Source organism: Pecten maximus, chromosome 3, assembly GCF_902652985.1.
Source record: "Pecten maximus chromosome 3, xPecMax1.1, whole genome shotgun sequence".
NCBI classification, from domain to species: domain Eukaryota; kingdom Metazoa; phylum Mollusca; class Bivalvia; order Pectinida; family Pectinidae; genus Pecten; species Pecten maximus.
The window spans coordinates 48,374,154-48,401,183 of NC_047017.1; the positions used below are offsets into that span (position 1 = coordinate 48,374,154).

The following is a 27,030-nucleotide window of genomic DNA, read 5'->3' on the forward strand; positions in this document are numbered from 1 at the left end:
GTTGGTATTCAGTTGTGTTTATTAAATACTATTCCAGACTAAAGTTCCAATTCAATACCATTTTAACGGTACATCAATGGAACTTATCTTTCACATTTCCTCTGTATTCACAGTGCTATACCGAGAGCCAGTAATAACATTTTACTATATTTTATTTCCCTGATCCAATCCATCAATACAGAATAGATATATATATGGATATGTATATCACAGAGCATGTTGCATATATCCCAGCAATATTCCCATCTCTCTAAAATACCTTTAAAACTTTGCATTCAACATTTTCCATTAAAGTCCCCTTCTCACTTCAAATGATATTGATGATGGTCTACCTACTGCTGATGTTAGTGGGAATCTGTAGGCACATATACTTGTATGTACACTGTACATGTATTAAAATACTGACCTTAATCAATAATAAAAAATGTATATTTGATTTAAAACCGATAGGGATGATTACACCATTGTCATATTAATCATGTAACATAATTTTCTTCATACCCGTAATCATTGATTGGAATTTAATACACTATAGTCTTAATTAACACTAAATTGTCTGATTATCAGTACACAATATTTAAATTTAGTTTTTTTTTTTTTAAGTAGTCATTAATTGTAAATATCGTCCTAAGTTCAGGAATCTCCCACGTGTACTAGCTGTTTTCCTATATTTCCTCCCTTCATCATGGAAACAAATGCCTTGCCCGCATTCTGTAGTCCTTCTTCAATGGTTTCCCTCACCTGGAATTTAATGGACAACAATACAATGGCTAAATGATAAAATAGCACTTTTGTGGGATTATCATACATATTTACCAGAGTATAATTATGTAACTTCAACAGACAGAAGTAATGAACAAGCACCATCTTATTTGAGGTATCAGATTCAAGCCTCAGGATCCTACAGCCAACATCGCCCCTTTAAGTAGAATATGTGCTCCTTATAGAACACACTGTGAGCATTGTCATGAGGTAAAGTTGTTCACAAAGGACATGCAGACACACATGTACAACAATAGGTTGAATGTCTTGCTTTGACCTTAACCTCTGGGTATGGAACAGAAAACAGCATACAAATCTACAAGGTAGCTTTAGATACATTTTAATCTATTGCAGGACATCCATTGCAAAGATGAGACCTTGACAACACAATAAAAGTTAATCATTATGTACCTATATATAGAGCATTTGATAATAAACACAGGAAGACATCCATACAATGCACTTGACCTATGTTGGTAGTACAGAGCTAGTGGTACAGGATAGCCAGGGTTAATGATTACTATTAAATCAAAATAATAATTTGGATTAGAAAAAAAAATTGATCTGGTGACATATATATGTCGAGTACAGATTCTATTCATCCTAGCTTGTCCTTTTAAAATGTGATTTATTTTTAAAATATTATTCCAAGAACACATGTTTTGAGACCTTAACTTTAGTTTGTAAGCCATTCATGATGCTTAGTCAATGTTTATTCATAAAAAGTTTCAGATTTAATAGCTAAATTCCTTTCTTGTGCTCTAAATTTGTAAGCAATTCTATAAAGATTAATAAAAACATCTTGGTCATCATTCTTTGCCTGCACTATGAGGCTAAATGTACAAACAGACAGTTGATCTCACTAATAGCTTATAGACGACTTCACTATTTTTGAATCTCACCTTTAATTTTCCTTGAACAGTCCACTCGACAATTTGCTTCATTCCAGACTCAAACTTGTCCGGATAGTTGAGCACCAGGTACCGATCTCTACAAGGAGGATGACAAATATTGACTTAGGAAGCTCAGCAATGCATAAAGGAAGTGATAACTCCAAACCATTTTATTCCAAACACAAATAATAATTGTTTTTATACCTATGATTAATGGAACGTTTAACCCGTATTGAGAGGGCACCTGTCCAATGTGTCTATAGTGTATATCAAGTAGCCTTAACTCAATTGACCTATTTGTTGTCAGTCCTCATTAACTGGAGAGTATAGATATCAGAAGTGATGGATTGGAGGGGTGACAGGGAATATCTTATGATATAGGTGGGGGTTAAGGGTCATCTTAGGGATACAGTAAGTAAAGGCTAGGGGACATCCTATTGGACAGATAGAGCGTAGGGAACATCCTATTGGACAGGTAGAGATTATGGAACATCCTATTGGACAGGTAGAGATTAGGGGACATCCTATTGGATAGGTAGAGATTAGGGGACATCCTATTGGACAGGTAGATATTAGGGGACATCCTATTGGATAGGTAATGATTATGGAACATCCTATTGGACAGGTAGATATTATGGAACATCCTATTGGACAGGTAGATATTATGGAACATCCTATTGGACAGGTAGATATTATGGAACATCCTATTGGACAGGTAACGATTATGGAATATTCTATTGGACAGGTAGAGATTAGGGAGCATCCTATTGGACAGGTAGAGATTAGGGAACATTCTATTGGACAGGTAGAGATTAGGGAACATTCTATTGGATAGGTAGAGATTAGGGAACAACCTATTGGACAGGTAGAGATTAGGGAACATTCTATTGGACAGGTATAGATTATGGAACATCCTATTGGACAGGTAACGATTATGGAATATTCTATTACAGGTGTTCACTTCGTGATATTTTTTTTTTTGTGAGAATTCTCTGTACATCATCAGGGATAGGTGGAGGGTAGGAACATTTACCTTGTGATGTTTTTGTCTGTGAGAATTCTCTGTACATCTTCAGGGATAGGTGGAGGGTAGGGACATTTACCTTGTGATGTTTTTGTCTGTGAGAATTCTCTGTACATCGTCAGGGATAGGTGGAGGGTAGGAACATTTACCTTGTGATGTTTTTGTCTGTGAGAATTCTCTGTACATCTTCAGGGATAGGTGGAGGGTAGGGAACATCCTTGTTGTAGACAGCTATCTGACCACATAGTATCACATGGGAATCTGTATTCATCTGTATAACAAAATGAACATTGTACTGATCTGCTATATCAAATAACACTGTTATTTAAGTATCACTGTTAGAATACATTCTGTACATGGTTAAAAGTTAAAGGACTGTATAACATGGGTCTGTTCTGTGGACAGGAGTTTAAGATTTCCGTGAGCTAACCATTTTCGGATGAGGAAAATTTGTTTGTAGCCTAAAAAAAAAAAAAAACGCATATGCCAAACCCCCGCCCCCCGCTTATCGAAAATCTTATCCCCAAAAGAATTTGCTATTTCATTTTCCGAAATTTTGGCACCCAGACCCCTCGCCGAAAATAATTCGGCTCACGCCTATTGCGCTCGCATTACCACTAAATTACTGGACCCCCCCCCCCTTTTCAAATTCCGGGATCCGCGCCTGATCCCTGTCTATGGAACAGACCCATGTATTTTATATTTCTCACAAACTTATCAATAAAAATACTGCCAGTCGAAATCAACATCTGTTGAAAAAAAAAAAATCCTAGGCTTGAAACGAGGATTGGCCATTCACAACAATTCTATGACATCCAGGAAACAATAAAATGACATCATGTCATTGAAGTCAGCTCTCTTTACCTACCCAATAAACCCCAGAGATTTCTCTATATGGAATAAAGTATTACCTGTTTTATGACTGTGTTACTGAGATCTCCTCCAACATTATCAAAGTACACATCCACACCGGAAGGACACAACTTCTGTAGCTCAGAGGAAACATCCTTTGTTTTATAGTTAATTGCAGAATCATATCCAAGCTCTTCAGTCAGGAACTGACATTTCTCCTCAGATCCACATATACCTACAACTCTTGAACATCCTTCTAGTTTTCCAATCTAAAAATTACAACATTATTGCATTATGAGAACTCCCTCTTCTAAATTAAGAATATAATTTGTTATCACATTTCCAGCATTAGATAAAGCATGCATTAACAAAATATATATTGATGTATTCCGAAACAAAAGACTTGCAAAGTGCCCTGTGTCACACCTTCATCTCAATTAGGTTTTATAAAAATCTCGAACAAACAAGAAGTACTGTACCTGTTGTGTCACTCACCTGTCCAGCCAGAGATCCACAAGCACCTGCTGCTCCACTCACAACCATTGTTTGATTGGCACCTGGGGTGACATGGCCTTTCACTTTGACCCCAAGATAAGAAGTGAGACCTGAGGTCAAGGACAATATACTCAGGTATAAGGAAACCTGTCCATTAACTAGTGAGGAATCAATCTGGAACATCAACATCCACAACTTCAATCTTAAAAGCGACAGAATTTATGCCTGGATGGATGCTTCACGATATCTGCTTTTTTAGCTAATGTCTTTCTGTATCCAAGTTCTTGGCAATATAAAGCATGACCTAGATTTTCTAAGTATTAATATGCATACTAAATACCTGTACATGTAGTATTATCAAAGTTTCAAAGCAAGTTTGATTAATAACCAGTTCTGTGTTTGGAGAAGTCTCCTATCACATCAAAAATAAGATAAAGTTTCAGAACATCTGGTATCAAGGTACTGAACATTTAGAATTTCAATGATTCGTTTCAGTGACTTTATAGTAAGATTGCCAAAAATATATTAGTAGTTCCCTAATTGGAGGTTACAGAGCCAGTGTATGTGGGATTAACAGAATTGTTCGCTCCCTTTATGGGGAAATAGGGGATCTCAACTGGAGAATCTATACTCTTAAATTGACAAAAAAGATTTACAGAGTATTCAGCAACTCACCTTCCTGAGAGGAAAATGTTCTCCTGGAGTTTCTAAGAAGTTTTCAACCCACTGCCAGTTAAATCCTGCATGGACAACATCTCCATCCTGGAAGTCTGGATTGGCTGATTTCACCACCACCCCAACTCCTCCAAACCCTCCAATTCTGTCTCCAATCCCAAACGGTCCAATGTAAGTAACACCAGTCTCCTCATTCATCCGACATCTCTGTATACAGATACATCTAATGTTGAGTCTGTGTATCTCATCTCATACATCTTCACAGAGCATGAAGATGAAGCATGAAGATGGCAAATCATACAGAAAGACCACTGTACATGTTAGGTTTCTGAATAACCTGGTATCAGAAATGTTTATGTCAGAATAGACTTTTTTAGAAAAACATATGAAAGAAAACAAATCCTATTTTTTTACCTTATAGAATCTACATTGCAACCGTTTGAATAACATAACATCTCTATATGGTCAATGTAGAGACTGAAAATCAACACTTTCCTTTCAGTGAATGGCTTGACAAGTTGTTGGACATCATGCTGTTCATGGGCCAAGACACATGAACGCCGACTCAAAGTAAACAATACTTATAGTCTAAACTATTCTGACAATTTATCAGATTTTTTATATACATAGACATGGGTTTACTTATAACCAGACAAGTGCATACTGCTGTATAAATATACGGGCAAAGTTAGCAGTCCTTACCATTGCTGGATCGATTGATAAGTATAATGTTTTCAGTAGAACTTCATTGTTCTGTGGATCACAAGGATAATCACACTCTTCATACCCAAAATTGTCTTCTGCTGGCTCTCCATTTACACCTAGACAGAAAAAGCAGTATTGATTATATAAATATGTTGGATAAATCTCGTTTACCCCTCGATCATACATATCTAAGTGTTAAAGTTGTCATAAAAGTCATCACACTGGCTTTGCACCAATTAGCCTAGCTGTGGGGTATCCACTTAGATTTAGAGAGTGAGAGGTTACCAGTTGTAGAAGTATGGCAGGATAATTTGTGCAGCAGGCCGGGTTTTAATTGTAAATACTGTAGTTGTATGGTCGCCTTAAGCTTCTAGCTTCCGGCTAGGGGGAATATCCCTTTAGCTCAGTCGGTAGAGCGGCGGACCAGTAAGCCGAGAGTCGCGGGTTCGATCCCAGCTGTCTGCACACTACTACTCCTTGAACTTTTACAATTTGTTTTACTCCTTCCTATATATCACGTAACTAATAATATACAGGTTCATTATTATGTGTATGTCTTAATACCGGTCAAAATATGGGTTTTTAGAAGCCAAACTGAAATGCATTATAATATTGTGGGCTCAAAACTAATTGGTCAAAAGATCAGTGACTCGAAAATATCACAGAATACGTATAATCAACATGATAATCAATGATACTAGGTAAAATTGTGTACAAATAATTAAGCTATATATGTGCAAAAAAAATCAGAGAATATAAAAGCACAGAAGTAATATAAACTTTTGCTAATATATCAAAGTAGTATGCTGACTTAATAGCATTAAATAATTACTTATATATAAACTATATAGTAAAAACTAAAATACAAGTGTCGACATTAGTACATTAGCTACAAGCATACAAGTAGAAATCTACGTGCCTTGTACATATTGCAATGATAAAAAGGCAGTAAAAGAGACATGGTTTTATTATTAAGCACCATATTTACAAAGTACATAATAAATGCATCATAACAAAATCATAAACTGTGTGTGACATAGTTGTCATTTCCCTTAAATGATACAAACCGGGTCTTTTCTTAAAGATAATATGGTGGTTCTTTGCCATTTTCACTTTGCTTTCATTTGTGGCCTAAGGGAAGATAACTCTATAACTAATAAAATCGATGTCATCTGTAGACTTTAAAGATAGTGTACAACATAGAGCCTGTCAAACGTTTCAGCGACCCTTTTAACAAGCATGGCTTCCAACGTGCCAGTCAAGAAAACCAGACTGGGAAAAAACAAGAAGAAAGCATGGAAGGCAATCGATATATCAGAAGTAGAAGATGTTTTAGAGGACGAAAGAATGCAAGAAAGAACTGGGTATGATTTATAAAAGTCATTTTGGCTTAAAAACTGTCTTACCACCCGATATTTGGGTATCGTTTTCGTGGTGTAATTTGTAAACACGTCACTGATATATGATATTTTGGGGCCTATTCATGTATCATGTCAGGCCTAAATCTTGACTGGACCATTAGATGTTAAAACAGCCATTGAAAAACCTATCTAAATTTAAGCCATTCAGGGACGTACACTAATATATAGAGAAAGGTCTGGAACTCCTCCGTCCTGCCAAAAAAATGGTCAGTTTCATTCAAAGTATCGTCAAAATTTTACCTGAAAGGATTTTTCAATGACGATAGTCTTAATCAGGGTGTACCTAATGAGTGACCTGGGAGTAATGAGTGTCCAGGGAGATACTTTTCACGCCCAGGAATTCGTTAATGAAGATTTTTTGAAATTTTTTTCTGTAACGTACATATTGTCCCATTATCTACCACCATGCAAAATCTCACTTCGATCGGACCAGTGCATATTATTAAAATGCACCGATGAAGTTGCAGTGCAGCGTGCACTCGGGTGTCCGGGGCGTATTTTACACGCCCAGGAAGTCGTTGATTTAAATTTTTTTATTATTTTTTCTGAAACATACAGATTAAACCTTTATCTAACATCATGCAAAATTTCACTTCGATCGGACGTGTGCATAATACAAAATTTTACCATTAATCTTACGAAGTTACGATGAAATTGTCCTGTATTTCGGCTGCGGTCAGCACGTGAGTGTCCAGGGCGTATTTTTCACGCCCAGGAAGTCGTCGATTTATATTTTTTGATTATTTTTTCTGAAACATACATATTATACCTTTATCTAACATTGTGCAAAATTTAACTTCGATCGGACGAGTGCATAATACTAAATTTTACCATTAAATCTTACGATGTTACGATGCAGTTGCCCTGTATTACGGCTGCGGTTGGCACATGAGTGTCCAGGGAGGTTTTTACACGCCCAGGAAGCCGTTGATTTATATTTTTTATTATTATTTCTGTAACATACAGATTATACCTTTATATAACACCATGCAAAATGTCATTGCGATCGGACGAGTGCATAATACTAAATTTTACCATTAAATCTTACGAAGTAGTGTACTCCAAAGATTGGAAGGGAAGTAACTCTATTGTTAAAATAAGAATGTTACCAGACTGCGATGAGGACGCGGTTCTACAAAGAGTCCATTATTTATTTATTTTATAACGAGTATAACTAATATATTGGCTATATGTAACACATTTACTTTATTTTTTTGACTCTCCATAATTTTATTTTATTTCTTAACACTAAGATATTGTTTATGATAAAGTTTTTCAAGTATAAAATCAGAATATACTATTTGGAATAATTTCCTCACTTTGCATTAAAACATTATTTATTTGATTATAGATGAAGATGTAATTTATTATAAAACTTATATTATGTGTATTTTGTACTGAATAATGTCACAATGTTTGATGATGATTTAATATCTTAACCAATTTCTGCATTGTACTTTGCATAATAGTTATTGTTGTAACTCATAATTGATTCATCTATATTCATGTACCGGTATTATTTTTTATGATATTTATTTATTAAATGTTTGATAATAACTTAATATCTTAACCAATTTATGCATTTTAATTTGCATAGTAATTATTGTAAGTCATGATCTATTCATCTTTATTAATGTATTATTTTTTATGATATTTATTTATTGAATGCCTTTACATGAGTTATATATACTAACTGTTTTAGACTTTTAGTTAATTTTTGTTGTTGTTAGTTACTTAGTTATTGATAAATTGTTCAATTGGATATTTATATAATTACATTTTTTAATAAACTGCTGTAAAACTATTCTAATGTGAAAAATTCTGACAGGATTGCCTGATAATAATGCTATGTACAGTGTGATTTTTGTTTTTGATATGCAGCATTATTTCTTTTAACAGTATAAATATAGGAGATAGGTACATATAAAGTTAAATGACTGCATCGGGAAAGATCACGACATATAAATGTTTGGAATGAATTCAAATATACTTGATCGATTAGAAGAAAAAACATTTTTAATATTATATGGATAAATGGAGCATTTTGGATTAAGTTTTTTTATTATAGGAAAATAGTATGAAAAGAAGGGGGTGGGGGATAGGAAGTGATGATTAGTCGAATCTTCCCGACCTACTCAAGAAGTTTTGCACAACTTTGGCGATTTTTACATTGTCAGTTGAGGAGATATTCGTGTCACCATTGCAAAGTATATTTACATTAACAGGACCGTACCAGGTTAAATCAGCAATAAGAGTTCCTCTTAACTTCCTCCTTTGTCATTAAGAAATAAAATTTAGAATCATAACAGTAATTTAGAAAGTCAGCATTCACTGTTTTGTCATGATTATAAAGTTTTTGATGTTCTTGGTTATAAAAGATATATTTGCCTAAAAAATGGGACTCTGTTTCAACGTCGTAAGAATTAAAGTATACAAGTAAATTAAAACAAATACATGTACACATATGTAGATGTTTCTTTCGTGTAAGTATATTATTTTTTTTTTCTCATTTCAAACATTGATTAACACAGCAAGGAAGTATAAGTACAAGTAGTACAACATAGAAAATGATACATTAATGTATTAAATAAAGGTATTAGACAACAGACTTTTAAGAGAAATTAAAGGAAGAAAAAAAATCATATCTAACAAATGATTCTTTTGAAATGCGTGTATATTATAATCATATAAATTAGAGAGTTTGAAATCTGAAATGAAATACAAATAAAACAGTCAACTGGCATTGGAAACTGTCCTATATCCAATAAACAGTTCTTCAAAATCTATTTCAAAGTTTGAAACTCGAAATGAAATACTGATAAAAACTTGTTGATATAATGATATAATGATAAAAAGAACGTGCATATGGGATAAGAATGTGAAATGGCATCGAAAACTGTATGAAATAAATGTTTTACATTGGAGTGTACAGAGGAGTCCGCGTGTAAAAAATATTATAATCTGTCAAAATGTATTGCAGTATTTCAAAGTTAGAGTCTGCAACCAAATTGTGAATCATGATACGAGATTCGTATCAAATAATAGAAAAAACGGTCGATGGATTTTAACTGAAATAAAAGGTGATAATTCGTGCCATTTCGGGAAGATAAATGTGTACAAGTTTGTACATGCAGGGACATACTATACTCCTACATTTGTTTAACCAAGGACAGATCAATTAAAAATCTTAAGTCCCATCTTCTTGGGATCTAGATAAACCCTACCCTACCACATTGTTCCGACAATAAACGATCAGTACCTCTAAAAACGGCCCTTTTCAAAGCCGACCTCTTCACGAAATGTGTTAAAAAATCTCGAAAATGCACAACTTAAATCGATAGAACTTACACTTCAAAAAGCCAATTGGTGGTATTACGTAGTCATCAATAACAGTAATTGATGATTATTCACTCGGGCAACAAACGGTCGTTTTTGTACACGTGTTGTTGCAGCAGTACAAGATGCAGAAAATTACATTTGGTAATAAGATGACTTTTTTTTTTTTCATGTTTCTGGTAGCAACAAAATATTCTTTTTATATTAGAATAGAAATAAGCAAACTGATGGTGAGGGACAAACAGCACGACACCTAATTTGTTAGTTACGTGACTCCGCCTACTGATGGCTTTCGTTACCTGTCACTCGTCTTCCATTGAACACAAGTGAGGCGGAGACGCGGGTTAAGTTGACAGCTAGACAGGCGCCAAAGTTATATAAACTAATCCAATTAGACTACACCGCAGGTGGGCGGAGTCACCGATAGATGATCTTTTTCACTTGACTCGGTCAATTATTGTTTTATAAAATATTAATGCATTTATTGATCACTTCGAAATTGTAAGAATGTATTCATGGTTTTGATGAAATAATACGTTTTTATAATTATTTTATTTCAGGTATCAGATTTGGAATTCCACAATTGACATATTAGAGACGTGTACATAATTTGGTTTGATTTATTTTGTTTAACGTCCTATTAACAGCTAAGGTCATTTAAGGACAGCCTCCCGTGCGTGCGACATACATTGCGTGTGGTGAGTGCGTATGTGTGTTTTGGGAGGCTGTGGTGTGTTCGTGTTAAGTCTCTTTGTGATAGGCTGGAACTTTTGCCGATTTATAGAAGAAACGCAGAGAATGTCTTTATTCTTCTCTACCAAAAATGGTATAGATATAAATGTTCTTTGTGACATCATGCCAGAAAGATTAGCAGAAATCCGTAATATTTTAGATTCCCATCATCTGAGACAACCTAACTTTCGATTAGAAAATATGCGTATTTCCTTCTTTCCGTCGTCCATCAAACTGGAACGATCCAGATATTAAAGGATTCGTCTACTTAGAAGTTCATTAAAAGAAATATACCTAGGAAATGTCCAATAATAAAGGCATCTTGGTGTGTGGCTCCCGCATGTTAAAAATACTGCATAGCCGTTTGAAGAACCGTGCTAGCTCTCTTAACTATGACCTTTTCAGAGCAAATTTTAAAATTAATTCTCCTGATTATATGTGTGGTAATCCTTGAACGACCCTAAAGGTCCTTGGTTGTTTTTCTATTTACAATTTACATTGTTATAACCTTTCCGCAAAAATCAAACCTCCGACTTTCTCCTATTGGGCGAACCAGAATACGGGCATGTTAAATAAGTCTATAGCCGATTTTAATACATTTATCAGGTATGGCAACGGAGTTATAACGTTACAATTAATTCTGTCATAATGCGTTATATTCTATTTGATTTGCAGGAGATTGATAAATAATTGCTATATTTATTTTTAAGTCGTTAATTGTACTAGAATACTAAAACAATATATTTTTGCCTCTGATTGTACGTTATCTAGCGAGTGTCTAGCTAGATTAGCCGAACACGCGGGTTTGTCACTCATTAAAACTATTTATATTGTAAAAAAATAATGTTAGTATTTAACTTGGAATGTATGATTTTCGTATTTATTTTAGAACTCAAAGTTTACGATGTTATTAAACGTTTTAATTACGGAACTGAAACTGTAACTGAAGGAATAATCGTAACTGATGAAATAGTAAGTTTTTATTTGTATTTTATTCCGGGTTGCAATATGTTACATATCAATTAACAGGGACATGTCAAGTTATTATGTAAACCAATACAATTACCGGTCACACCGCAGGTGGGCGGCGCTCCGGGATTAATTTGTCAGATCACAGGTAGATATAAAATGGCCTGGACAATGAAGTGATCACCTAAGGCTGGATTCAGTAACAAAATACAATAATATACACTCGTCCGATCGAAGTGAAATTTTGCATGGTGTTAGATAAATATATAATCTGTATGTTACAGAAAAAATAATAAAGAAATATAAATTAACGGCTTCCTGGGCGTGTAAAAACCTCCCTGGACACTCATGTGCCAACCGCAGCCGTAATACAGGGCAACTTCATCGTAACTTCGTAAGATTTAATGGCAAAATTTAGTATTATGCAATCGCCTGTTCGAAGTGAAATTTTGCACGATGTTAGATAAAAGAATAATCTGTATGTTACAGAAAAAATAATCAAGAAATATAAATCAACGACTTCCTGGGCTTGTACAAACCTCCCTGGTACTCGTGTGTCGAGCGCAGCCGTAATACAGGCCATCTTCATCGTAACTTCGTAAGATTTAATGGCAAAATTTAGTATTATGCGATCGTCTGATCGAAGTGAAATTTTACACGATGTTAGATATAGGTATAATCTGTATGTTACCGAAAAAAAAATAAAAAAATCTTCAATAACGGCTTCCTGGGCGTGTCAAATACGCCCCGGACACTCAAATGCACGCTTTAATGCACCTTCAGTGGTGCATTTCTGTATTATAAAATCATTTGATCGAAGTGAAATTTTGCATGGTGTTAGATAATGATGTTATTAATATGTTACAGAAAAAAAAATTAAAAAATATTCATTAACGAATTCCTGGGCGCGCCCGACACCCGAGTGCACGCTGCACTGCAACTTCAGAGGTGCATTTCCATATTATGTAATCATTCGATCGAAGTGAAATTTTGCATGGTGTTAGATAATGGTCTCATAAGTATGTTACAGAAAAAATTATTAAAAAATCTTCATTAACGAATTCCTGGGCGTGCAAAATGTCCCTGGACACTCCCTGGTCACTCATTAGGTACACCGCTTAATCAAAAGTTAAGAAAATGTATATTCGCTCCACAGAAAACGTAGCGGTCTACAATTACAGGGTTTGGTGTTAACAAATATAAGGTCAAAACAAACTTATTTACTTGTCTAATATTGCTTCACTCCATTTCTCCTCTCACGCTCCCCATGAAATTGCGTCCCTAGCAGACAGGTGAAGAGATGCTCATTAGACCATGTTATATAACATTGTCAACAACAAAGTTACTTTAATGAAATCTGATAGGCTAAACTCCCCTTACTAAGTATTACAGACATAGTTACCGGCACTCATTTCAAATACATCATACCAAAACCCTGGCTAGAAAAACTTCAGTTTTTCCAAAAACTACATATGAATGGAATAAATTACCACCAGACATTTTCTCCTGCCCCACCATAGACTCATTTAAATCAGCTATCTACCATCAGTATGCCATCCATCACCAAGTAGAGCCAATATTTTATCTTTTTTCATTAATATAGACTACATGGGGGGGGGGGGGGGGGGGGGGGGGGGGACTTTCTCTATTTCCACTCCCCCTTGGTATTTCTCCTTCAGATTGTTGAAGTTGGCCAGTACGTATACCATATATATAGGTAGATGTAGATAAAAAATCTTTGTCTTTGGTTATCTGGAAGTGATGAACAATAGAACATGGTAAAGCAAAATCCATATTTTTATATACAGAAAAACCTACGACCTTTACGCATTTTTGACAGACACAGACAGACATGTACATCTAGTGTCTTCTATACGATTTAGTGATTTTAAAGTATTATCCACTGACAAAAATAAAACCTCTTCTTCACCTACGTTTGCCTTGAATCTATCATACAATGATGTACTTATGTGTTTAAAATCATTTATTAAGTACCCAATATAGCTGTTTCGGTGTGAGTTTATCTAAATTTCTGCTGTTCAAAACTTAACACTTAACCAGATGCAATTATATATATATAGAAAAAGAAAGTGGCAGTACAATTAACTACCATATGGACAGGGAGGAAAGAATTATGTTTATCTAATATAATATATAATACAAAAATTGTATTAAGTATATTAAGTTTATTTTTGGGATTATAACCCTGGTAATTACTAGCAGCAATATGCTGGTTGGCTATTGAGAGAACTTTTTAGCTCAATTAGTTGAGTGTATAAGACTAGTATGTTTGAAACCTAGCAGGGGAAAAATATATACAAAATAGATATACAAAATGTATTGTCAATGTATTCATTTCTTACTTAAGTGCATAACTGAATTTAAACAGATTCGGACAATGATTAATTGGCACACCAACAGTTAATTGACACACCCACAATTAATTGTGTACAGTTAATTGACACGTCCACAATTAATTGCTTGACACAACGTTATTGCTCTAAAACTTCTTACTTCAACATTTACTAAATAATGCATCTAACGTATCTAAGATATAGTTAATGTCTTTACAGGGGTCTTGTAGCTGAGAAGTCAGATGACCAGTTGTTTATGGTTGATAAAGATGCCTTCGATCCAAAGGAAAATGGTAATACATAATATGAATCAAATTTGTAAATCAATTTATGAATATAATGACAAATGCCAATCCCTGCTTCAAAGTCAGGGTGGTATATACTGTCCATAGATGAAGGATTGTCTGGATTAAAACTCCGCAACTTCCTTTAGAAAAGTTTTTACACATTTATTTGATTACCCAATATAAAAACAATGTATTTTTTAGAATGTAAGAGCGATTATGTTGTTAGTTTTTTTTTTTTTTTACATCTTATAAGGTGCAGACTGACTAGATATAAATACACCTAAAGTGATTGCTAATACATGATCCTATTTCTTGTAGCCAACCACACTTATATAGATACCAATGTCGAGATTTGTCACCACATAGTGTGTACTGTGTGATATGATAAGCACATTTTGATTGCAATGTAATATTGAGGATATCTACTGCCTTCTTTAATTTCCTTCTCTCAAACTCTTTATTTCAGACACAAAATTTCAAAAGAAAAACAGAAAAAGAGCCCTGAAATGCCATGCCAGCCTTGAACCAGACCCCAACATCAAGCCTATAACTATGTAAGTCATGGTCTGCTTTAATGTGACCATGGTAAAAAAAATAAGGTATTGCAAAGATTTTGTCATTAGCATCTTATGACATGGATAAAAACACTGATAGCTGTATGTCCCTGTATTGGTTGAATGTAATTTTTACTGGTCTGTGAAGGCCAAGGGACATGTTTTAATATACATATAATAAGTCAGATTCAATCATGTAAAACTTGAGAAATTTAAACTAAATTTTCAAATTGAGCAAATAATTTTAGAAAAGACCAAGATACTTGAACATACATATGCAAGCATAGAAACTTTTCTTTCAGATCTCACAATATCAAGAAAGTACAACCAGAAGTAGAGAGACTGAGCAGAAGGATAAAAAGTGGTAAAAAAACTTTAACAGAGAGAAAAGCAGAAAAGCAGCGCATAGCAAGAAACAAACAAAGAGCAGAAACACGGAGAAACAAGAATGTGTTACCTGTAGCAAACTTTGACTTATGGGAGACAGGTAAGGATGTTACTACCTGGGAGACAGGTAAGGATGTTACTACCTGGGAGACAGGTAAGGATGCTACTCCCTGGGAGACAGGTAAGGATGTTACTACTTGGGAGACAGGTAAGGATGTTACTACTTGGGAGACAGGTAACGATGTTACTACTTGGGAGACAGGTAAGGATGTTACTACCTCGGAGACAGGTAAGCATGTTACTACCTCGGAGACAGGTAAGGATGTTACTACCTGGGAGACAGGTAACGATGTTACTACCTGGGAGACAGGTAACGATGTTACTCCCTGGGAGACAGGTAAGGATGTTACTACCTCGGAGACAGGTAAGGATGTTACTACCTGGGAGACAGGTAAGGATGTTACTACCTCGGAGACAGGTAAGGATGTTACTACCTGAGAGACAGGTAAGGATGCTACTCCCTGGGAGACAGGTAAGGATGTTACTACTTGGGAGACAGGTAAGGATGTTACTACCTCGGAGACAGGTAAGGATGCTACTCCCTGGGAGACAGGTAAGGATGTTACTACTTGGGAGACAGGTAAGGATGTTACTACCTGGGAGACAGGTAAGGATGCTACTCCCTGGGAGACAGGTAACGATGTTACTACCTGGGAGACAGGTAAGGATGTTACTACTTGGGAGACAGGTAAGGATGTTACTACCTCGGAGACAGGTAAGCATGTTACTACCTGAGAGACAGGTAAGGATGTTACTATCTGAGAGACAGGTAAGGATGCTACTCCCTGGGAGACAGGTAAGGATGTTACTACTTGGGAGACAGGTAAGGATGTTACTACTTGGGAGACAGGTAAGGATGTTACTACCTCGGAGACAGGTAAGCATGTTACTACCTCGGAGACAGGTAAGGATGTTACTACTTGGGAGACAGGTAAGGATGCTACTACCTGGGAGACAGGTAACTCATATGATTGTTTATAAAATCTTATAGAACATTTAAACATTTTAAAGAGCCTATGACTCCATCCCAGAAATATAGAAGCTTATATATTAATGACTTGTTCTGGTTGTGGTTTAACAGATGTGAATGCTGATATCAGGGAAGAGGACCCTCATTTCTGTGTGATAACAAAAAGGAGAAGAATCAATGTGAGTAGTAATGCTAAACTCATTCAGTAAACCTATTAGCAATCATAAAATATATTACTAGAATTTCCAGGACAAAATTTTATGTGTTGATGAAATTTAACCTATAAACTTACATTCCCGTTCACATACACTGACTGTTGTTAATTCTAAGGAGAGTTCCTCCTCTACTCTCACAACCGTTCTCACATCAGGTCTGTTTTTGATATAATAACACGTGTGTTTCTATGTCAGGTACCAAAACATTACAATAAAAAACCATCCGAGATGACAGGTGTACAGGTTCCTGATCCTGGAGCATCATACAATCCTTCATATAACGATCACCAGGTGAGACTTGTAAATGTCTGATGAATCTTTGTGAAATCAACCCATTGTTGACAAGGTTAATGTAAGTACCTTAATTATAAGAGATGTGCAGATCTATATCTGTGGCCTCATTTCACTGACACTTGTTATTTAATATGTCTGCAGTCCTATGAGAACTATAGGACGATAACTTTCCCAAGAAGGTAGTTCAATGCTTTAATGTGTTATTATCCCCAGAATTTGCTAGCCAAAGCATATGATGTAGAGGTGAAACGAGAACGGAAGGAAAGGAAACTCTACAATGCTGTGGAAGCTAAGTTTAGGTCAATCTCCGCAGCTGAACTAGAGGTTGGTTATTTATTTGTCTTAATGTTATCAGTTCCCTTTCGCATTCTCAAAAGATGGAAATATGATATAACAATAGGAAACTGTTTTTGATTAAGTTATGTTTCAGAAAAGTATGTTTGGACAACTTATTCTTGTATGAAAAGATACAAGTTGTGATTCACATTTTCCATTTTTGGGTGCTGTGGAATTGTCACCTATAGCGATCTTTGCCAAATTTTGCGAGAACAAATTCATTCAGAACTTTTTTGGGGGGTCAAAATGCTTAATATATGATAAATCCAAGTGAGTTCAGGATGGGACTGGAAATAATTCTTCCCAAAAAAAAACTACTTGCTTTGCTCCTTTATTTTGATCCCTCACACACAGCACCTATGAGTTGCCTTGGTATTTTGATTTATCTATACTTTTCACTCTAAATGATCATTGATTTTAAAACAAAACAGCAACTTTAATTGATTACTGTTAATATTCAGAATAAGACACAAACTCTATATTTTACTTTATGACCGATTTACAGGCAAATCTTCAAGCAGAAATGACAGCAGGACTGAATAAGGAAGAGGAAGATCCGGTCGAATTTACAGAGGAGGAGCTGGAAAAACTGTCTGTCGCTCCCCCTGTCCGCAGAGAGGACAAAAAAACCAGGATCCAGAGAAATAAAGAGAAAAATATTAAAGAGAAGGTAACACGATGGATAGTGACACAGATTTAGTAATTCTGGGTTCTTTTTACCACTAAGAGGAAATCATTCATGATTTATAAGGTTTTAATTACTTATTGCATGCCAGACTAAGCACGATATTGAACTGTTATTTTGCTCTGAGAGACTTAACAATATTGAACTGTCATTGTGCTCCGAGAAACTTAACAATATTGAACTGTCATTGTGCTTCATATAGATGGTTTTCATAATCTTTGAGAATTAAATATTTTTTCTCAGACATACTGGTACGTGTATAACATCTTGTTGATCTTTTTCAGAAACATGGTAAAATAAAAGAGAAAACAACTAAAACCAGGGAAAAAGAGATATTCAGGTACATTTTGTACATGTATTTGCGAAGTTAAACCCCCGCAGAAATAACCCCCAAGCATATAGTTTACGTATAAAAATTGCAAAATTAAACCCTGCAGAAATAACCTCCAAGCGTATAGTTTACCTATAAAAATTGTGAAATGAAACCCCTGCGGAAATAACCGCATTTACAGTATGTCTTAACTGAAGTTTAAAATCTGGTCATCTTAGTCAAACTTGTCTATAAAAACCACTCAAGGATGTAGAGGATGTGACCTCTGTCGGCAGGTAACTATTATATAGTTATTCTTACACAGTCAAACCTGTCTATAAAGGTCACACAAAGATGAGTAGCTAGCTGTTATACAGAGGTTCATACACAGTCAACCCTGTCTATAAAGGCCACAAAGGAACATATGTAGATAATGTGGTCTCTGTAGGCAGGTAGCTGTTATATACAGGTTCAAATAAGTCAAACCTGTCTATAAATGTCACTTAATGGTGTAGAGAAAGTGGTCTCAATAGAGATAATGTCACAGTGTATGTACACAATTTTAATAGGACTTATCATTAATTTTACTTTCACTGGAACCAGACTAGTACAGCCTGTTGGCTTGTCTCTTCTTACTATATCATCATCTGTATCATAAATACAGTATCTATTATAGGTTTTGTCCACAGGCGCTTGCATAGAAAATATCACTTTCGATTTTCATTACACATACCGCTGTCATATCAAAAAAAAATCGAAAGTGATATTTTCTATGCAAGCGCCTGTGGTTTTGTCCATATCTATTATAGATTTTGTCCATATTTATTATAGGTTTTGTCAATATCTGTTATAGATTTTGTCAATATTTATTATAGATTTTGTCCATATCTATTATAGTTTTTGTCCATATCTATTATAGGTTTTGTCAATATCTATTATAGGTTTTGTCAATATTTATTATAGGTTTTGTCAATATTTATTATAGATTTTGTCCATATCTATTATAGGTTTTGTCCATATCTATTATAGGTTTTGTCCATATCTATTATAGGTTTTGTCCATATCTATTATAGGCTTTTTCCATATCTATTATAGGTTTTGCCATATCTATTATAGGTTTTGTCCATATCTATTATAGGTTAAAGACTATCAAAGCTGAAATAAAGGCCAGAGAGAAGAAACTGTCAGAGAGGGCGAAACAGAAAAAAGAACGATACGAAAAGTCAGGCATGAATACACGAAAGTTGGGGAAAGTAAAGTATCCTTGGCAACACCTAGATAAGTGTATCAAATACCTTTGTATTGTTTTGTTTTCTCAGCATCTACATTCATTCATTTATCTATGTAAATCCAGTAAATGGTAAGACATATGTGTTCATTGATCTGTGTAAATCCAGTAAATGGTAGGACACATGTGTTCATTGATCTGTGTAAATCCAGTAAATGGTAGGACACATGTGTTCATTGATCTGTGTAAATCCAGTAAATGGTAGGACACATGTGTTCATTGATCTGTGTAAATCCAGTAAATGGTAGGACACATGTGTTCATTGATCTGTGTAAATCCAGTAAATGGTAGGACACACGTGTGTTCTGTAATCAGACAGCTATAGGTTTGTCATGTCTCATGTTCGTTTCTACACGAGATACGTGTCCTTTTACACTTGGTATATTTATATTATTGTAGTATTTACCAGCTGTCACATGGGCGATCACCTGATTGTGACCTTGATTCATTCTCTGTTGTCCATAATGGTTGTCCTGATTGAATTAGTTGATGATAATTGATTAGTCATTTTAGTTCTGACTCTAACTAATACTCATTTGTTATAATTTTCTGATTGATTGTGGATTTAGTTAAACATCCTGAAAACTTTCCAGAGCTATTGTAATTTAAAGAAGACCATTTAAGTGCTACAGTTTGACTTACACATCTACATAAACTGAATTGAAACAATATTATAAAACAGAATCCTAATATCTTACCTATGTTGGTGTCTGGTTATATAGACATTTATTTCTTAATTTCTGATTAATTATGTATCCCAGGGTGATGTATTAATCCTGAAGCCATTCCTAATACGGTCAAAATTGTCTTAGCAACCGCCTGAATTCAACGACCTTCTGTCTTAAACAACTAATTTTTTCCCCCAAAGTAAATATCTATATAATCCTCTTCTATTTAGCGACTGTCTGTCTTATGCAACAAGCGGCCATACTCTGGTCACTTTAGAGTATGGAACTTTCTATATTAAATTAAAATTATTGACTTCTTGCGCGTGGTCTCGTCTGTGTGAGGTTAAAGAGTCTGTTACTGTGTATGGTCTTTCTTAGTTTTTGTGAAATAGTGCTGATTTTATTGACCAACTGTCATATGTGACCTTTTTTCCAGGATCCCTTGGAGGTTCTCTTTAAACAATTTTGACTATATAAGCTTCTACATGTGAGAGAACATTTTAGGCATCACATAATTACACCACATTAATTGAACATATATCCCTTGACAAATTTATGTATCTTTTCCAAACTAGGATATAAACTAGACCATATTGATTAAAGTCTGACTGATAGAAATTAAAATAGCAAATGACCTTGACCTTGTCCAGATTTGAAGAAGCTGAGATTGAGATTAAGTTAAGTGAAGAGTTGCCTGGATCTCTCAGACTCTTAAAGGTAAGAATTGGCTGGGCCTGGGTCTCTCAGACTCTTAAAGGTAAGAATTGGCTGGGCCTGGGTCTCTCGGACTCTTAAAGGTAAGAATTGACTGGGCCTGGGTCTCTCGGACTCTTAAAGGTAAGAATTGGCTGGGCCTGGGTCTCTCGGACTCTTAAAGGTAGGAATTGGCTGGGCCTGGGTCTCTTGGACTCTTAAAGGTAAGAATTGGCTGGGCCTGGGTCTCTCGGACTCTTAAAGGTAAGAATTGGCTGGGCCTGAATCTCTCAGAACATAGGCATCTGCTTCTGGTTAGCATCGATAGAAAAAAATATTTATCCCTATTCCTACTATATCAACAAGGTGTAACATTTGAAGATATACGATGCATGGGGAAAATTAAGGTAAATTAAGAAATCCCCTATATAACAGATAATTGTTTTTGGCGAACATTAAGTTAAGTTATAAACATTAATTAACTTTAATTGGGTATATATAGATCAGATTGAGGATTATTTTTTTATTCTCAATGTTTTTTCTATCGGTGCCCAATGGTAAAGGATTGTGTTCTCGCTGTAGAAAATAAGATGATTAATCATTGATTCATTCAGATTTCACATCAAATCTTTCAATCCTGACTTAATGTTTTACCACTGAATCTTAACTCAATGGTAATCTAATATAATTGTGTTGTATCTGACATTGATACTTACAGCCAGAAGGACATTTATTGGTGGACAGATTTAAGAGTTTACAGAAAAGAAATGTAATCGAGCCAAGACTTGAAGCAAGGTAAGAACAAGCATGTTATAAACCATATTTAGATGAACTCGAAGAAAGCATTACTATATTTGAATTTATTAGTAAGAATGTTACAAACTTTGATACATGCCTGTCCATTGTTCTCCCCGTAATGATGCTAGCAGCCTCATTTCTAGTAAGATTTTTATGAAACTTTGCAAGTATATTTTCAACATACCTCTAATTATTACCTCACATACTTTGGTTGCTCTCCTGTAGATATGTTTCTGATTTGATATATGTACTTAGATAAAATTAACAAATCTTTTTAAAGTTTAAAGATGTATTTTGCTCATTATTGATTATTTGATGTTCAATTTGTATCTGTTCAATGTTTTGGGGCGATATAATCAGATAATTCTGTTTGTTCTTACAGCAAGAAGCGGAAATATAAACCGAAGTTATTCTTGAAAAAAGGATACGAAATAGAGGAGTAAGATTCCTTTCCTTATTATAAAATTGTATAAATTTATGGACAATTGCATACTTGTGAAAATATGTTAAATTTAGAAACAGAAATCAAGTTTTTGCTCCTGACAAAAGGGCAGGTCAAGGTCATAGATATAACACAGAAACTGAAAATTTACCAATAATTGTTAAACAGTTTACAAACTTATTTATATGACAAACTTGTCCTTGTTTAATTGGATTTTCATCTTTCATTTCAGGGTTGGGAAAAGGTGAAACAAAAAAAACAAAATCATAATTAAATTTTTTTTATGAAAAACAGATTTGCTGTTATTTTTTTCTGAAAATGGAGGCAATTATTTGTACAGTGTTTCACAGTTACACAACATCTACTGGTAAATATCTAAGTCAGGGGGAGACAATCAAAATATGTATGAAATAGATGCATATAATATCCTTATTTAGGGGTAGACAACAAAAATATGTACACCTTATACATATGATATCATTATTCAGGGGGAGACAACCAAAAGATGTACACCTTATACATATGATATCGTTATTCAGGGGGAGACAACCAAAACCTGTACATCTTATACATATGATATCGTTATTCGGGGGGAGACAACCAAAACATGTTCATCTTATAATATGATATAGTTATTCAGGGGGAGACAAGCAAAATGTGTACTTCTTGTAATACGATATAGTTATTCAGGGGGAGACAACCAAAATATGTACCCCTCAAACATATGAAATCATGTACATCTTATACATATAATATCATTATTTAGGGGGAGGTAACCAAAACATGTTCATCTTATAATATGATATAGTTATTCAGGGAGAGACAAGCAAAATGTGTACTTCTTAGACATGAAATCCTTATTCATGGGGAGACAACCAAAACTTGATACAACATCAGATTTACACATGATTCGTTAAAGGAGAGACAACCAAACATGGACCAATACATCTGACATATAGACAAGAAAGCCTTATTCAAGGGGAGGCAACTATAACATGTATACAAAACATCTGATGTCCTTATAAGGGAGAGACAATCAAAATATGAGCCAATACATCTGATGGCCGATAGTCAAAACATGTATCCCTTAAAACATGTCCGTTCACCAGAAAGGATAGCTACAATTTATTGACACTGATATGAATTGGATGTAAAATAAAGTTGGCATATTGCTGCCATGGTGTTAAGTCACATTACCGTAACACAACTTTTAAGGTTCATGACCAGACTTCCAATAAATGTTATTTGCTATTGAAATAGTTTGTACAAACACCAGGGTGTTTGCGAGATTAGCTATGGTTTTACCTGTGTTTCTTTTGAAAATGAAACATTTTGTATTCACAATGGCCTACCAACTCGTCCTTATAAACCAAATTGTTGGTTCGTTTACAGCGAGACTTAGTAGAAACTTTAAAAAAAATCCATCTCAAAACAGGTAACAGGTACGAAATTATACTTTTCCATGGATAACCATTTGACATTTACAAAGGTACTCCTATGCTTGAATTCTAAAAATACATTTTAGATTTTAATTTTAAGTGTTGCAAACTCACCTACCCTATGTAACAACAGACCACTTCAGAGGGGGTAGGTACACGTGTCAATGATTTTTAGGTATTTATAAGCAATACTCAGGTAAAATATTGATAGCAGTACCTTTCAGACAAATGGATAAACATCTTGTTTTATTTTCATAATGATGCTAGTTCCAGATATGGCTCTGGATTTTTTTGAAAGGAAATAATTTTTGCCATTGGATTTGCTAATATTGGGCAATGTATAGGTGAAATACACAGATGGTATGTCCTTGGATTGTAAAAGTGCAAGGTAACCTGGGGTCCACTGCGGGTACAGTATACATTTTCAATGGAATATTACGTAACAACGTGTTTCCGTTTCGGTAAAAACCCAATGCAGTACCTCATCAGCAAAACCTGTTTGGAAGTCAGAAAGGTGTCTGCGGTCAAGCATGACGGTGTTACAATAGGATTAACTGAGAGTGTTGTCTCAATAGCCCTGGGCATATACGGCCAGGTGTGATAACCGTAGTCGCTTCGTAAGAAGCCCTGGGTTTACAGGTAAAAAAAAACCTGAACGGAGGTTTTATGTTAGAAGTGTGGACATGAATCTTAACAACATGTCGGAGAGAACTTTTTCAATATATATAACAAAAAAATGGTGATAATTATCCCGGAATGTGTTCTTAAATTTTGGTAAAAAATGGGAGAGTTAAACAAGAATATCACGACTTGTCTCTAATTATTGTGAAATAGAGTTAGTATAGAAAATGATACAACTTGTCTCGGTAAACATTGTAACAGTCGGATTAGTAAAATAAAATAAAATGACCTGGCGCAGTGTTTATCTGGAAAATTCGTGTGACAATAACCTGACCTGAAACAACACGATAACAGAAATATGGCAACAGAGTCATAAAATCCACTGGGCATAATCTGTGTCTAAAGACAATGGAATTATGGTGATGAGAACTATGAATTTGTGCTTCTGGAAATCTCTACAAACCATAACCTCTTGTTGATGGACCTTCACATGCAATATACATGTAGATGAGTAATGTGTGTGGCTGAAACAATGTCGTCCAAGTCTTCTTTCTATTTCCCAAGGGGAGCTGACCTCACCGTTTATTGACGATTAAGCTCTGATATGTTTTATTTTTTCAATCTATGTATCTTGCTCAGTAAACTTTTTTCTCATAACACAAATACATGTACTTCATACTTAAAAGTTTCTGTACCAAAATGCGGGTGGTTTTCCGTATAAAGACCGAGATTTTATTTCCGTGATCAATTTTCACATTGTGTGCTCCATGTACATTTCTGTCCCTAATTTACATACATGTATTATTGGATGATTACCTACTCAATCTTACTGTAGGCATAGCCCGAAACGTACAACGGACTCCCAACATAAAGGTCCGTCAGCACATCGCTTCCTTGGGAATTCTGTAAATAATTGTCAGTATCTTATCACCATAGTTCATGTTATTTCGGCAAATTTATAGAGAACACTAAGTAACTATATATTGAACTTTAGCCATAATAATTATGATCAATGCATATGGTAATTTAACACTATTTCTGTAAAGGTTCGTAATGTTTACTCAGCATTCTCGTGAGTTCTGAAGACCGTCATTGTGTAAGGACAGGAGAATCGCGGGCTAATCGCTTTATTTACATCGTCAGTGTATAATATCTCGGTTATTACTACATTGAGGTTTACTAGGCCCTTCGGAATATATAGGCCATGGATTCATCATCCTAACGTCAGTGTATAATATCTCAGTAATTTCTACATTGAGGTTTACTAGGCCCTTCGGAATATATAGGCCATGGATTCATCATTAATCTTTTCTCTTCTTTCTTAACAACTTTCTTCTTCCTAATGTCTCCCTTGACAATGCCTCACTTTTGGCCTTTAGTTGAGCGTTCGCCCCTGTGAGGAAGGCTTTGGGTTCTGTCCCCTGGCCGAGACATACCAGAGTCTTTAAAAATGGTAGTTGCTGCTCCTGCTTGGCGCTCAGCAAATTTGGAGTGGGACGACAGGTTCGCCCGTTGTCAGTATAATGTGACCGGGTGGGGTGTGCTGTTGGGTGTCTTCGACAGTATGCTTCAGTGAGGTAGCACTCTAAATCGGCCAAAGATCCGGCCTATCACAAGGAGACATAACACAAACATACCGCAGCCTCCCAAAACACACATACGCACTCATCACACGCATACATGTCGCATGCACGGGAGGCCGTCCTTAAATGACCTTAGCTGTTAATAGGACGTTAAACAAAATAAACCAAACCAAATCATCATCCAAACGTCAGTGTACGTGTATAACCTAATCACAGGGGCTTGGGATGATTTTCCAAATGATGATCCATATACATTTATGTATTATAGTGTTTGGAAAATCGTGCCAAGCCCCTGTGAACCTAAGATATCGGGCTAAATGCTCTAAATATAAGATCGAGAAAATCAACAGGGTAAGTACAGTTGAATTTCGCTTACGTTTCCATGCCACATAAAATGTACACATAAAATACACAGATATTGATGAGAATAAGTCACGAGAAATTAATTTTGTTTTGGGCGCGAACAGAGTTCCTGGACCGAAAACGTAAAGAAAAAAGAAAAAAAATAAATAAATAAAAGAAAAGAAAATAATAAAAAATAATAAAATTAGACCCTGTTACAATACACTATATGGTTTAGATATCTTATACAAAATACCAAAAAAATCAATTTACTAAAATAGCGATATTCTAAAACAAAACAAAAATCAAAATGTACTTACTATTTCAGAATCGGCCATTTCTGCATCTGTCCACCAGTCGTAGAAAATCCGTTTGATAATCTGTAGACTGTTGTTTGGTACCGCTCAATTTATACCCTCTTGATAATACCTTTGAATAAACATCTATCAGATTGTATTCTATTTGTAAGGGTGTCGTAACTAATGTAAAATAATTTTCAATTTTAAACATTTACCGCCGATTAAGTACTGTGTCTATTACACTTTTACGAGGGGCCAAACAAGGTTATACAAAACTATCCACACGTTGTCGGTATAAGTGTACAGCTTATTTATTATTAATGGCGAACTAGGAAGATACCCTCTTGACATTGAAATCAAATGTAGAATGATAACGTTTTGGCATAGCTTAATAACCTCAAATAAACTGTCAAGTAATATTTATAGATTAATGTATACTTTACAGGAAACTGGATCTATGTCGTAATCAATATGTTCTTTTTCAAGAGATGAAATAAAGAGGTTAAAAGTAGATTGCAATAGATCAGTTTATACAGAAATG

The 27,030-nt window shown here is 35.0% G+C and overlaps 2 protein-coding genes across 3 annotated transcripts; one reads left to right on the forward strand and one right to left on the reverse strand.

Moving 5' to 3' along the window:
• On the reverse strand, positions 1-26,529 carry LOC117324410 (prostaglandin reductase 2-like). 2 transcript variants are annotated; one of them, XM_033880254.1, is made up of 8 exons: positions 6,474-6,570; positions 5,404-5,522; positions 4,702-4,908; positions 4,027-4,200; positions 3,591-3,800; positions 2,829-2,950; positions 1,665-1,752; positions 1-741 (listed from the first exon to the last, which is right to left on the reverse strand). In XM_033880254.1, exons 1-8 carry the CDS (start codon positions 6,511-6,513, stop codon positions 634-636), a joined length of 1,068 nt encoding a protein of 355 aa, XP_033736145.1. In that variant the 5' UTR covers positions 6,514-6,570; the 3' UTR covers positions 1-633. The 2 variants fall into 2 exon arrangements, with proteins under 2 accessions (XP_033736145.1, XP_033736146.1); XM_033880255.1 differs by lacking the exon at positions 6,474-6,570 and adding an exon at positions 26,511-26,529 and having other exon boundaries at positions 2-741.
• On the forward strand, positions 6,624-22,461 carry LOC117324409 (ribosome biogenesis protein NOP53-like). The gene is made up of 14 exons (XM_033880252.1): positions 6,624-6,770; positions 14,438-14,511; positions 14,972-15,059; positions 15,362-15,546; positions 16,588-16,655; positions 16,887-16,982; positions 17,199-17,309; positions 17,827-17,991; positions 18,291-18,346; positions 19,455-19,574; positions 20,923-20,989; positions 21,684-21,760; positions 22,146-22,202; positions 22,438-22,461. Exons 1-14 carry the CDS (start codon positions 6,646-6,648, stop codon positions 22,451-22,453), a joined length of 1,305 nt encoding a protein of 434 aa, XP_033736143.1. The 5' UTR covers positions 6,624-6,645; the 3' UTR covers positions 22,454-22,461.
• Positions 26,530-27,030: the final 501 nt, after the last annotated feature.

Excerpts from the sequence above, each read along its gene's own strand:
- LOC117324409 (XM_033880252.1), top strand. The coding sequence starts at position 6,646 with ATGGCTTCCAACGTGCCAGTCAAGAAAACCAGACTGGGAAAAAACAAG. Across the intron at positions 16,656-16,886 it reads CAAAAAGGAGAAGAATCAAT|GTACCAAAACATTACAATAA; the intron begins GTGAGTAGTAAT and ends TTTCTATGTCAG. Across the intron at positions 18,347-19,454 it reads AGGGAAAAAGAGATATTCAG|GTTAAAGACTATCAAAGCTG; the intron begins GTACATTTTGTA and ends TATCTATTATAG.
- LOC117324410 (XM_033880254.1), bottom strand. The coding sequence starts at position 6,513 with ATGGCAAAGAACCACCATATTATCTTTAAGAAAAGACCCG. Across the intron at positions 2,951-3,590 it reads GTAACACAGTCATAAAACAG|ATGAATACAGATTCCCATGT; the intron begins GTAATACTTTAT and ends TTTGTTATACAG. Across the intron at positions 742-1,664 it reads CTGTTCAAGGAAAATTAAAG|GTGAGGGAAACCATTGAAGA; the intron begins GTGAGATTCAAA and ends ATTAAATTCCAG.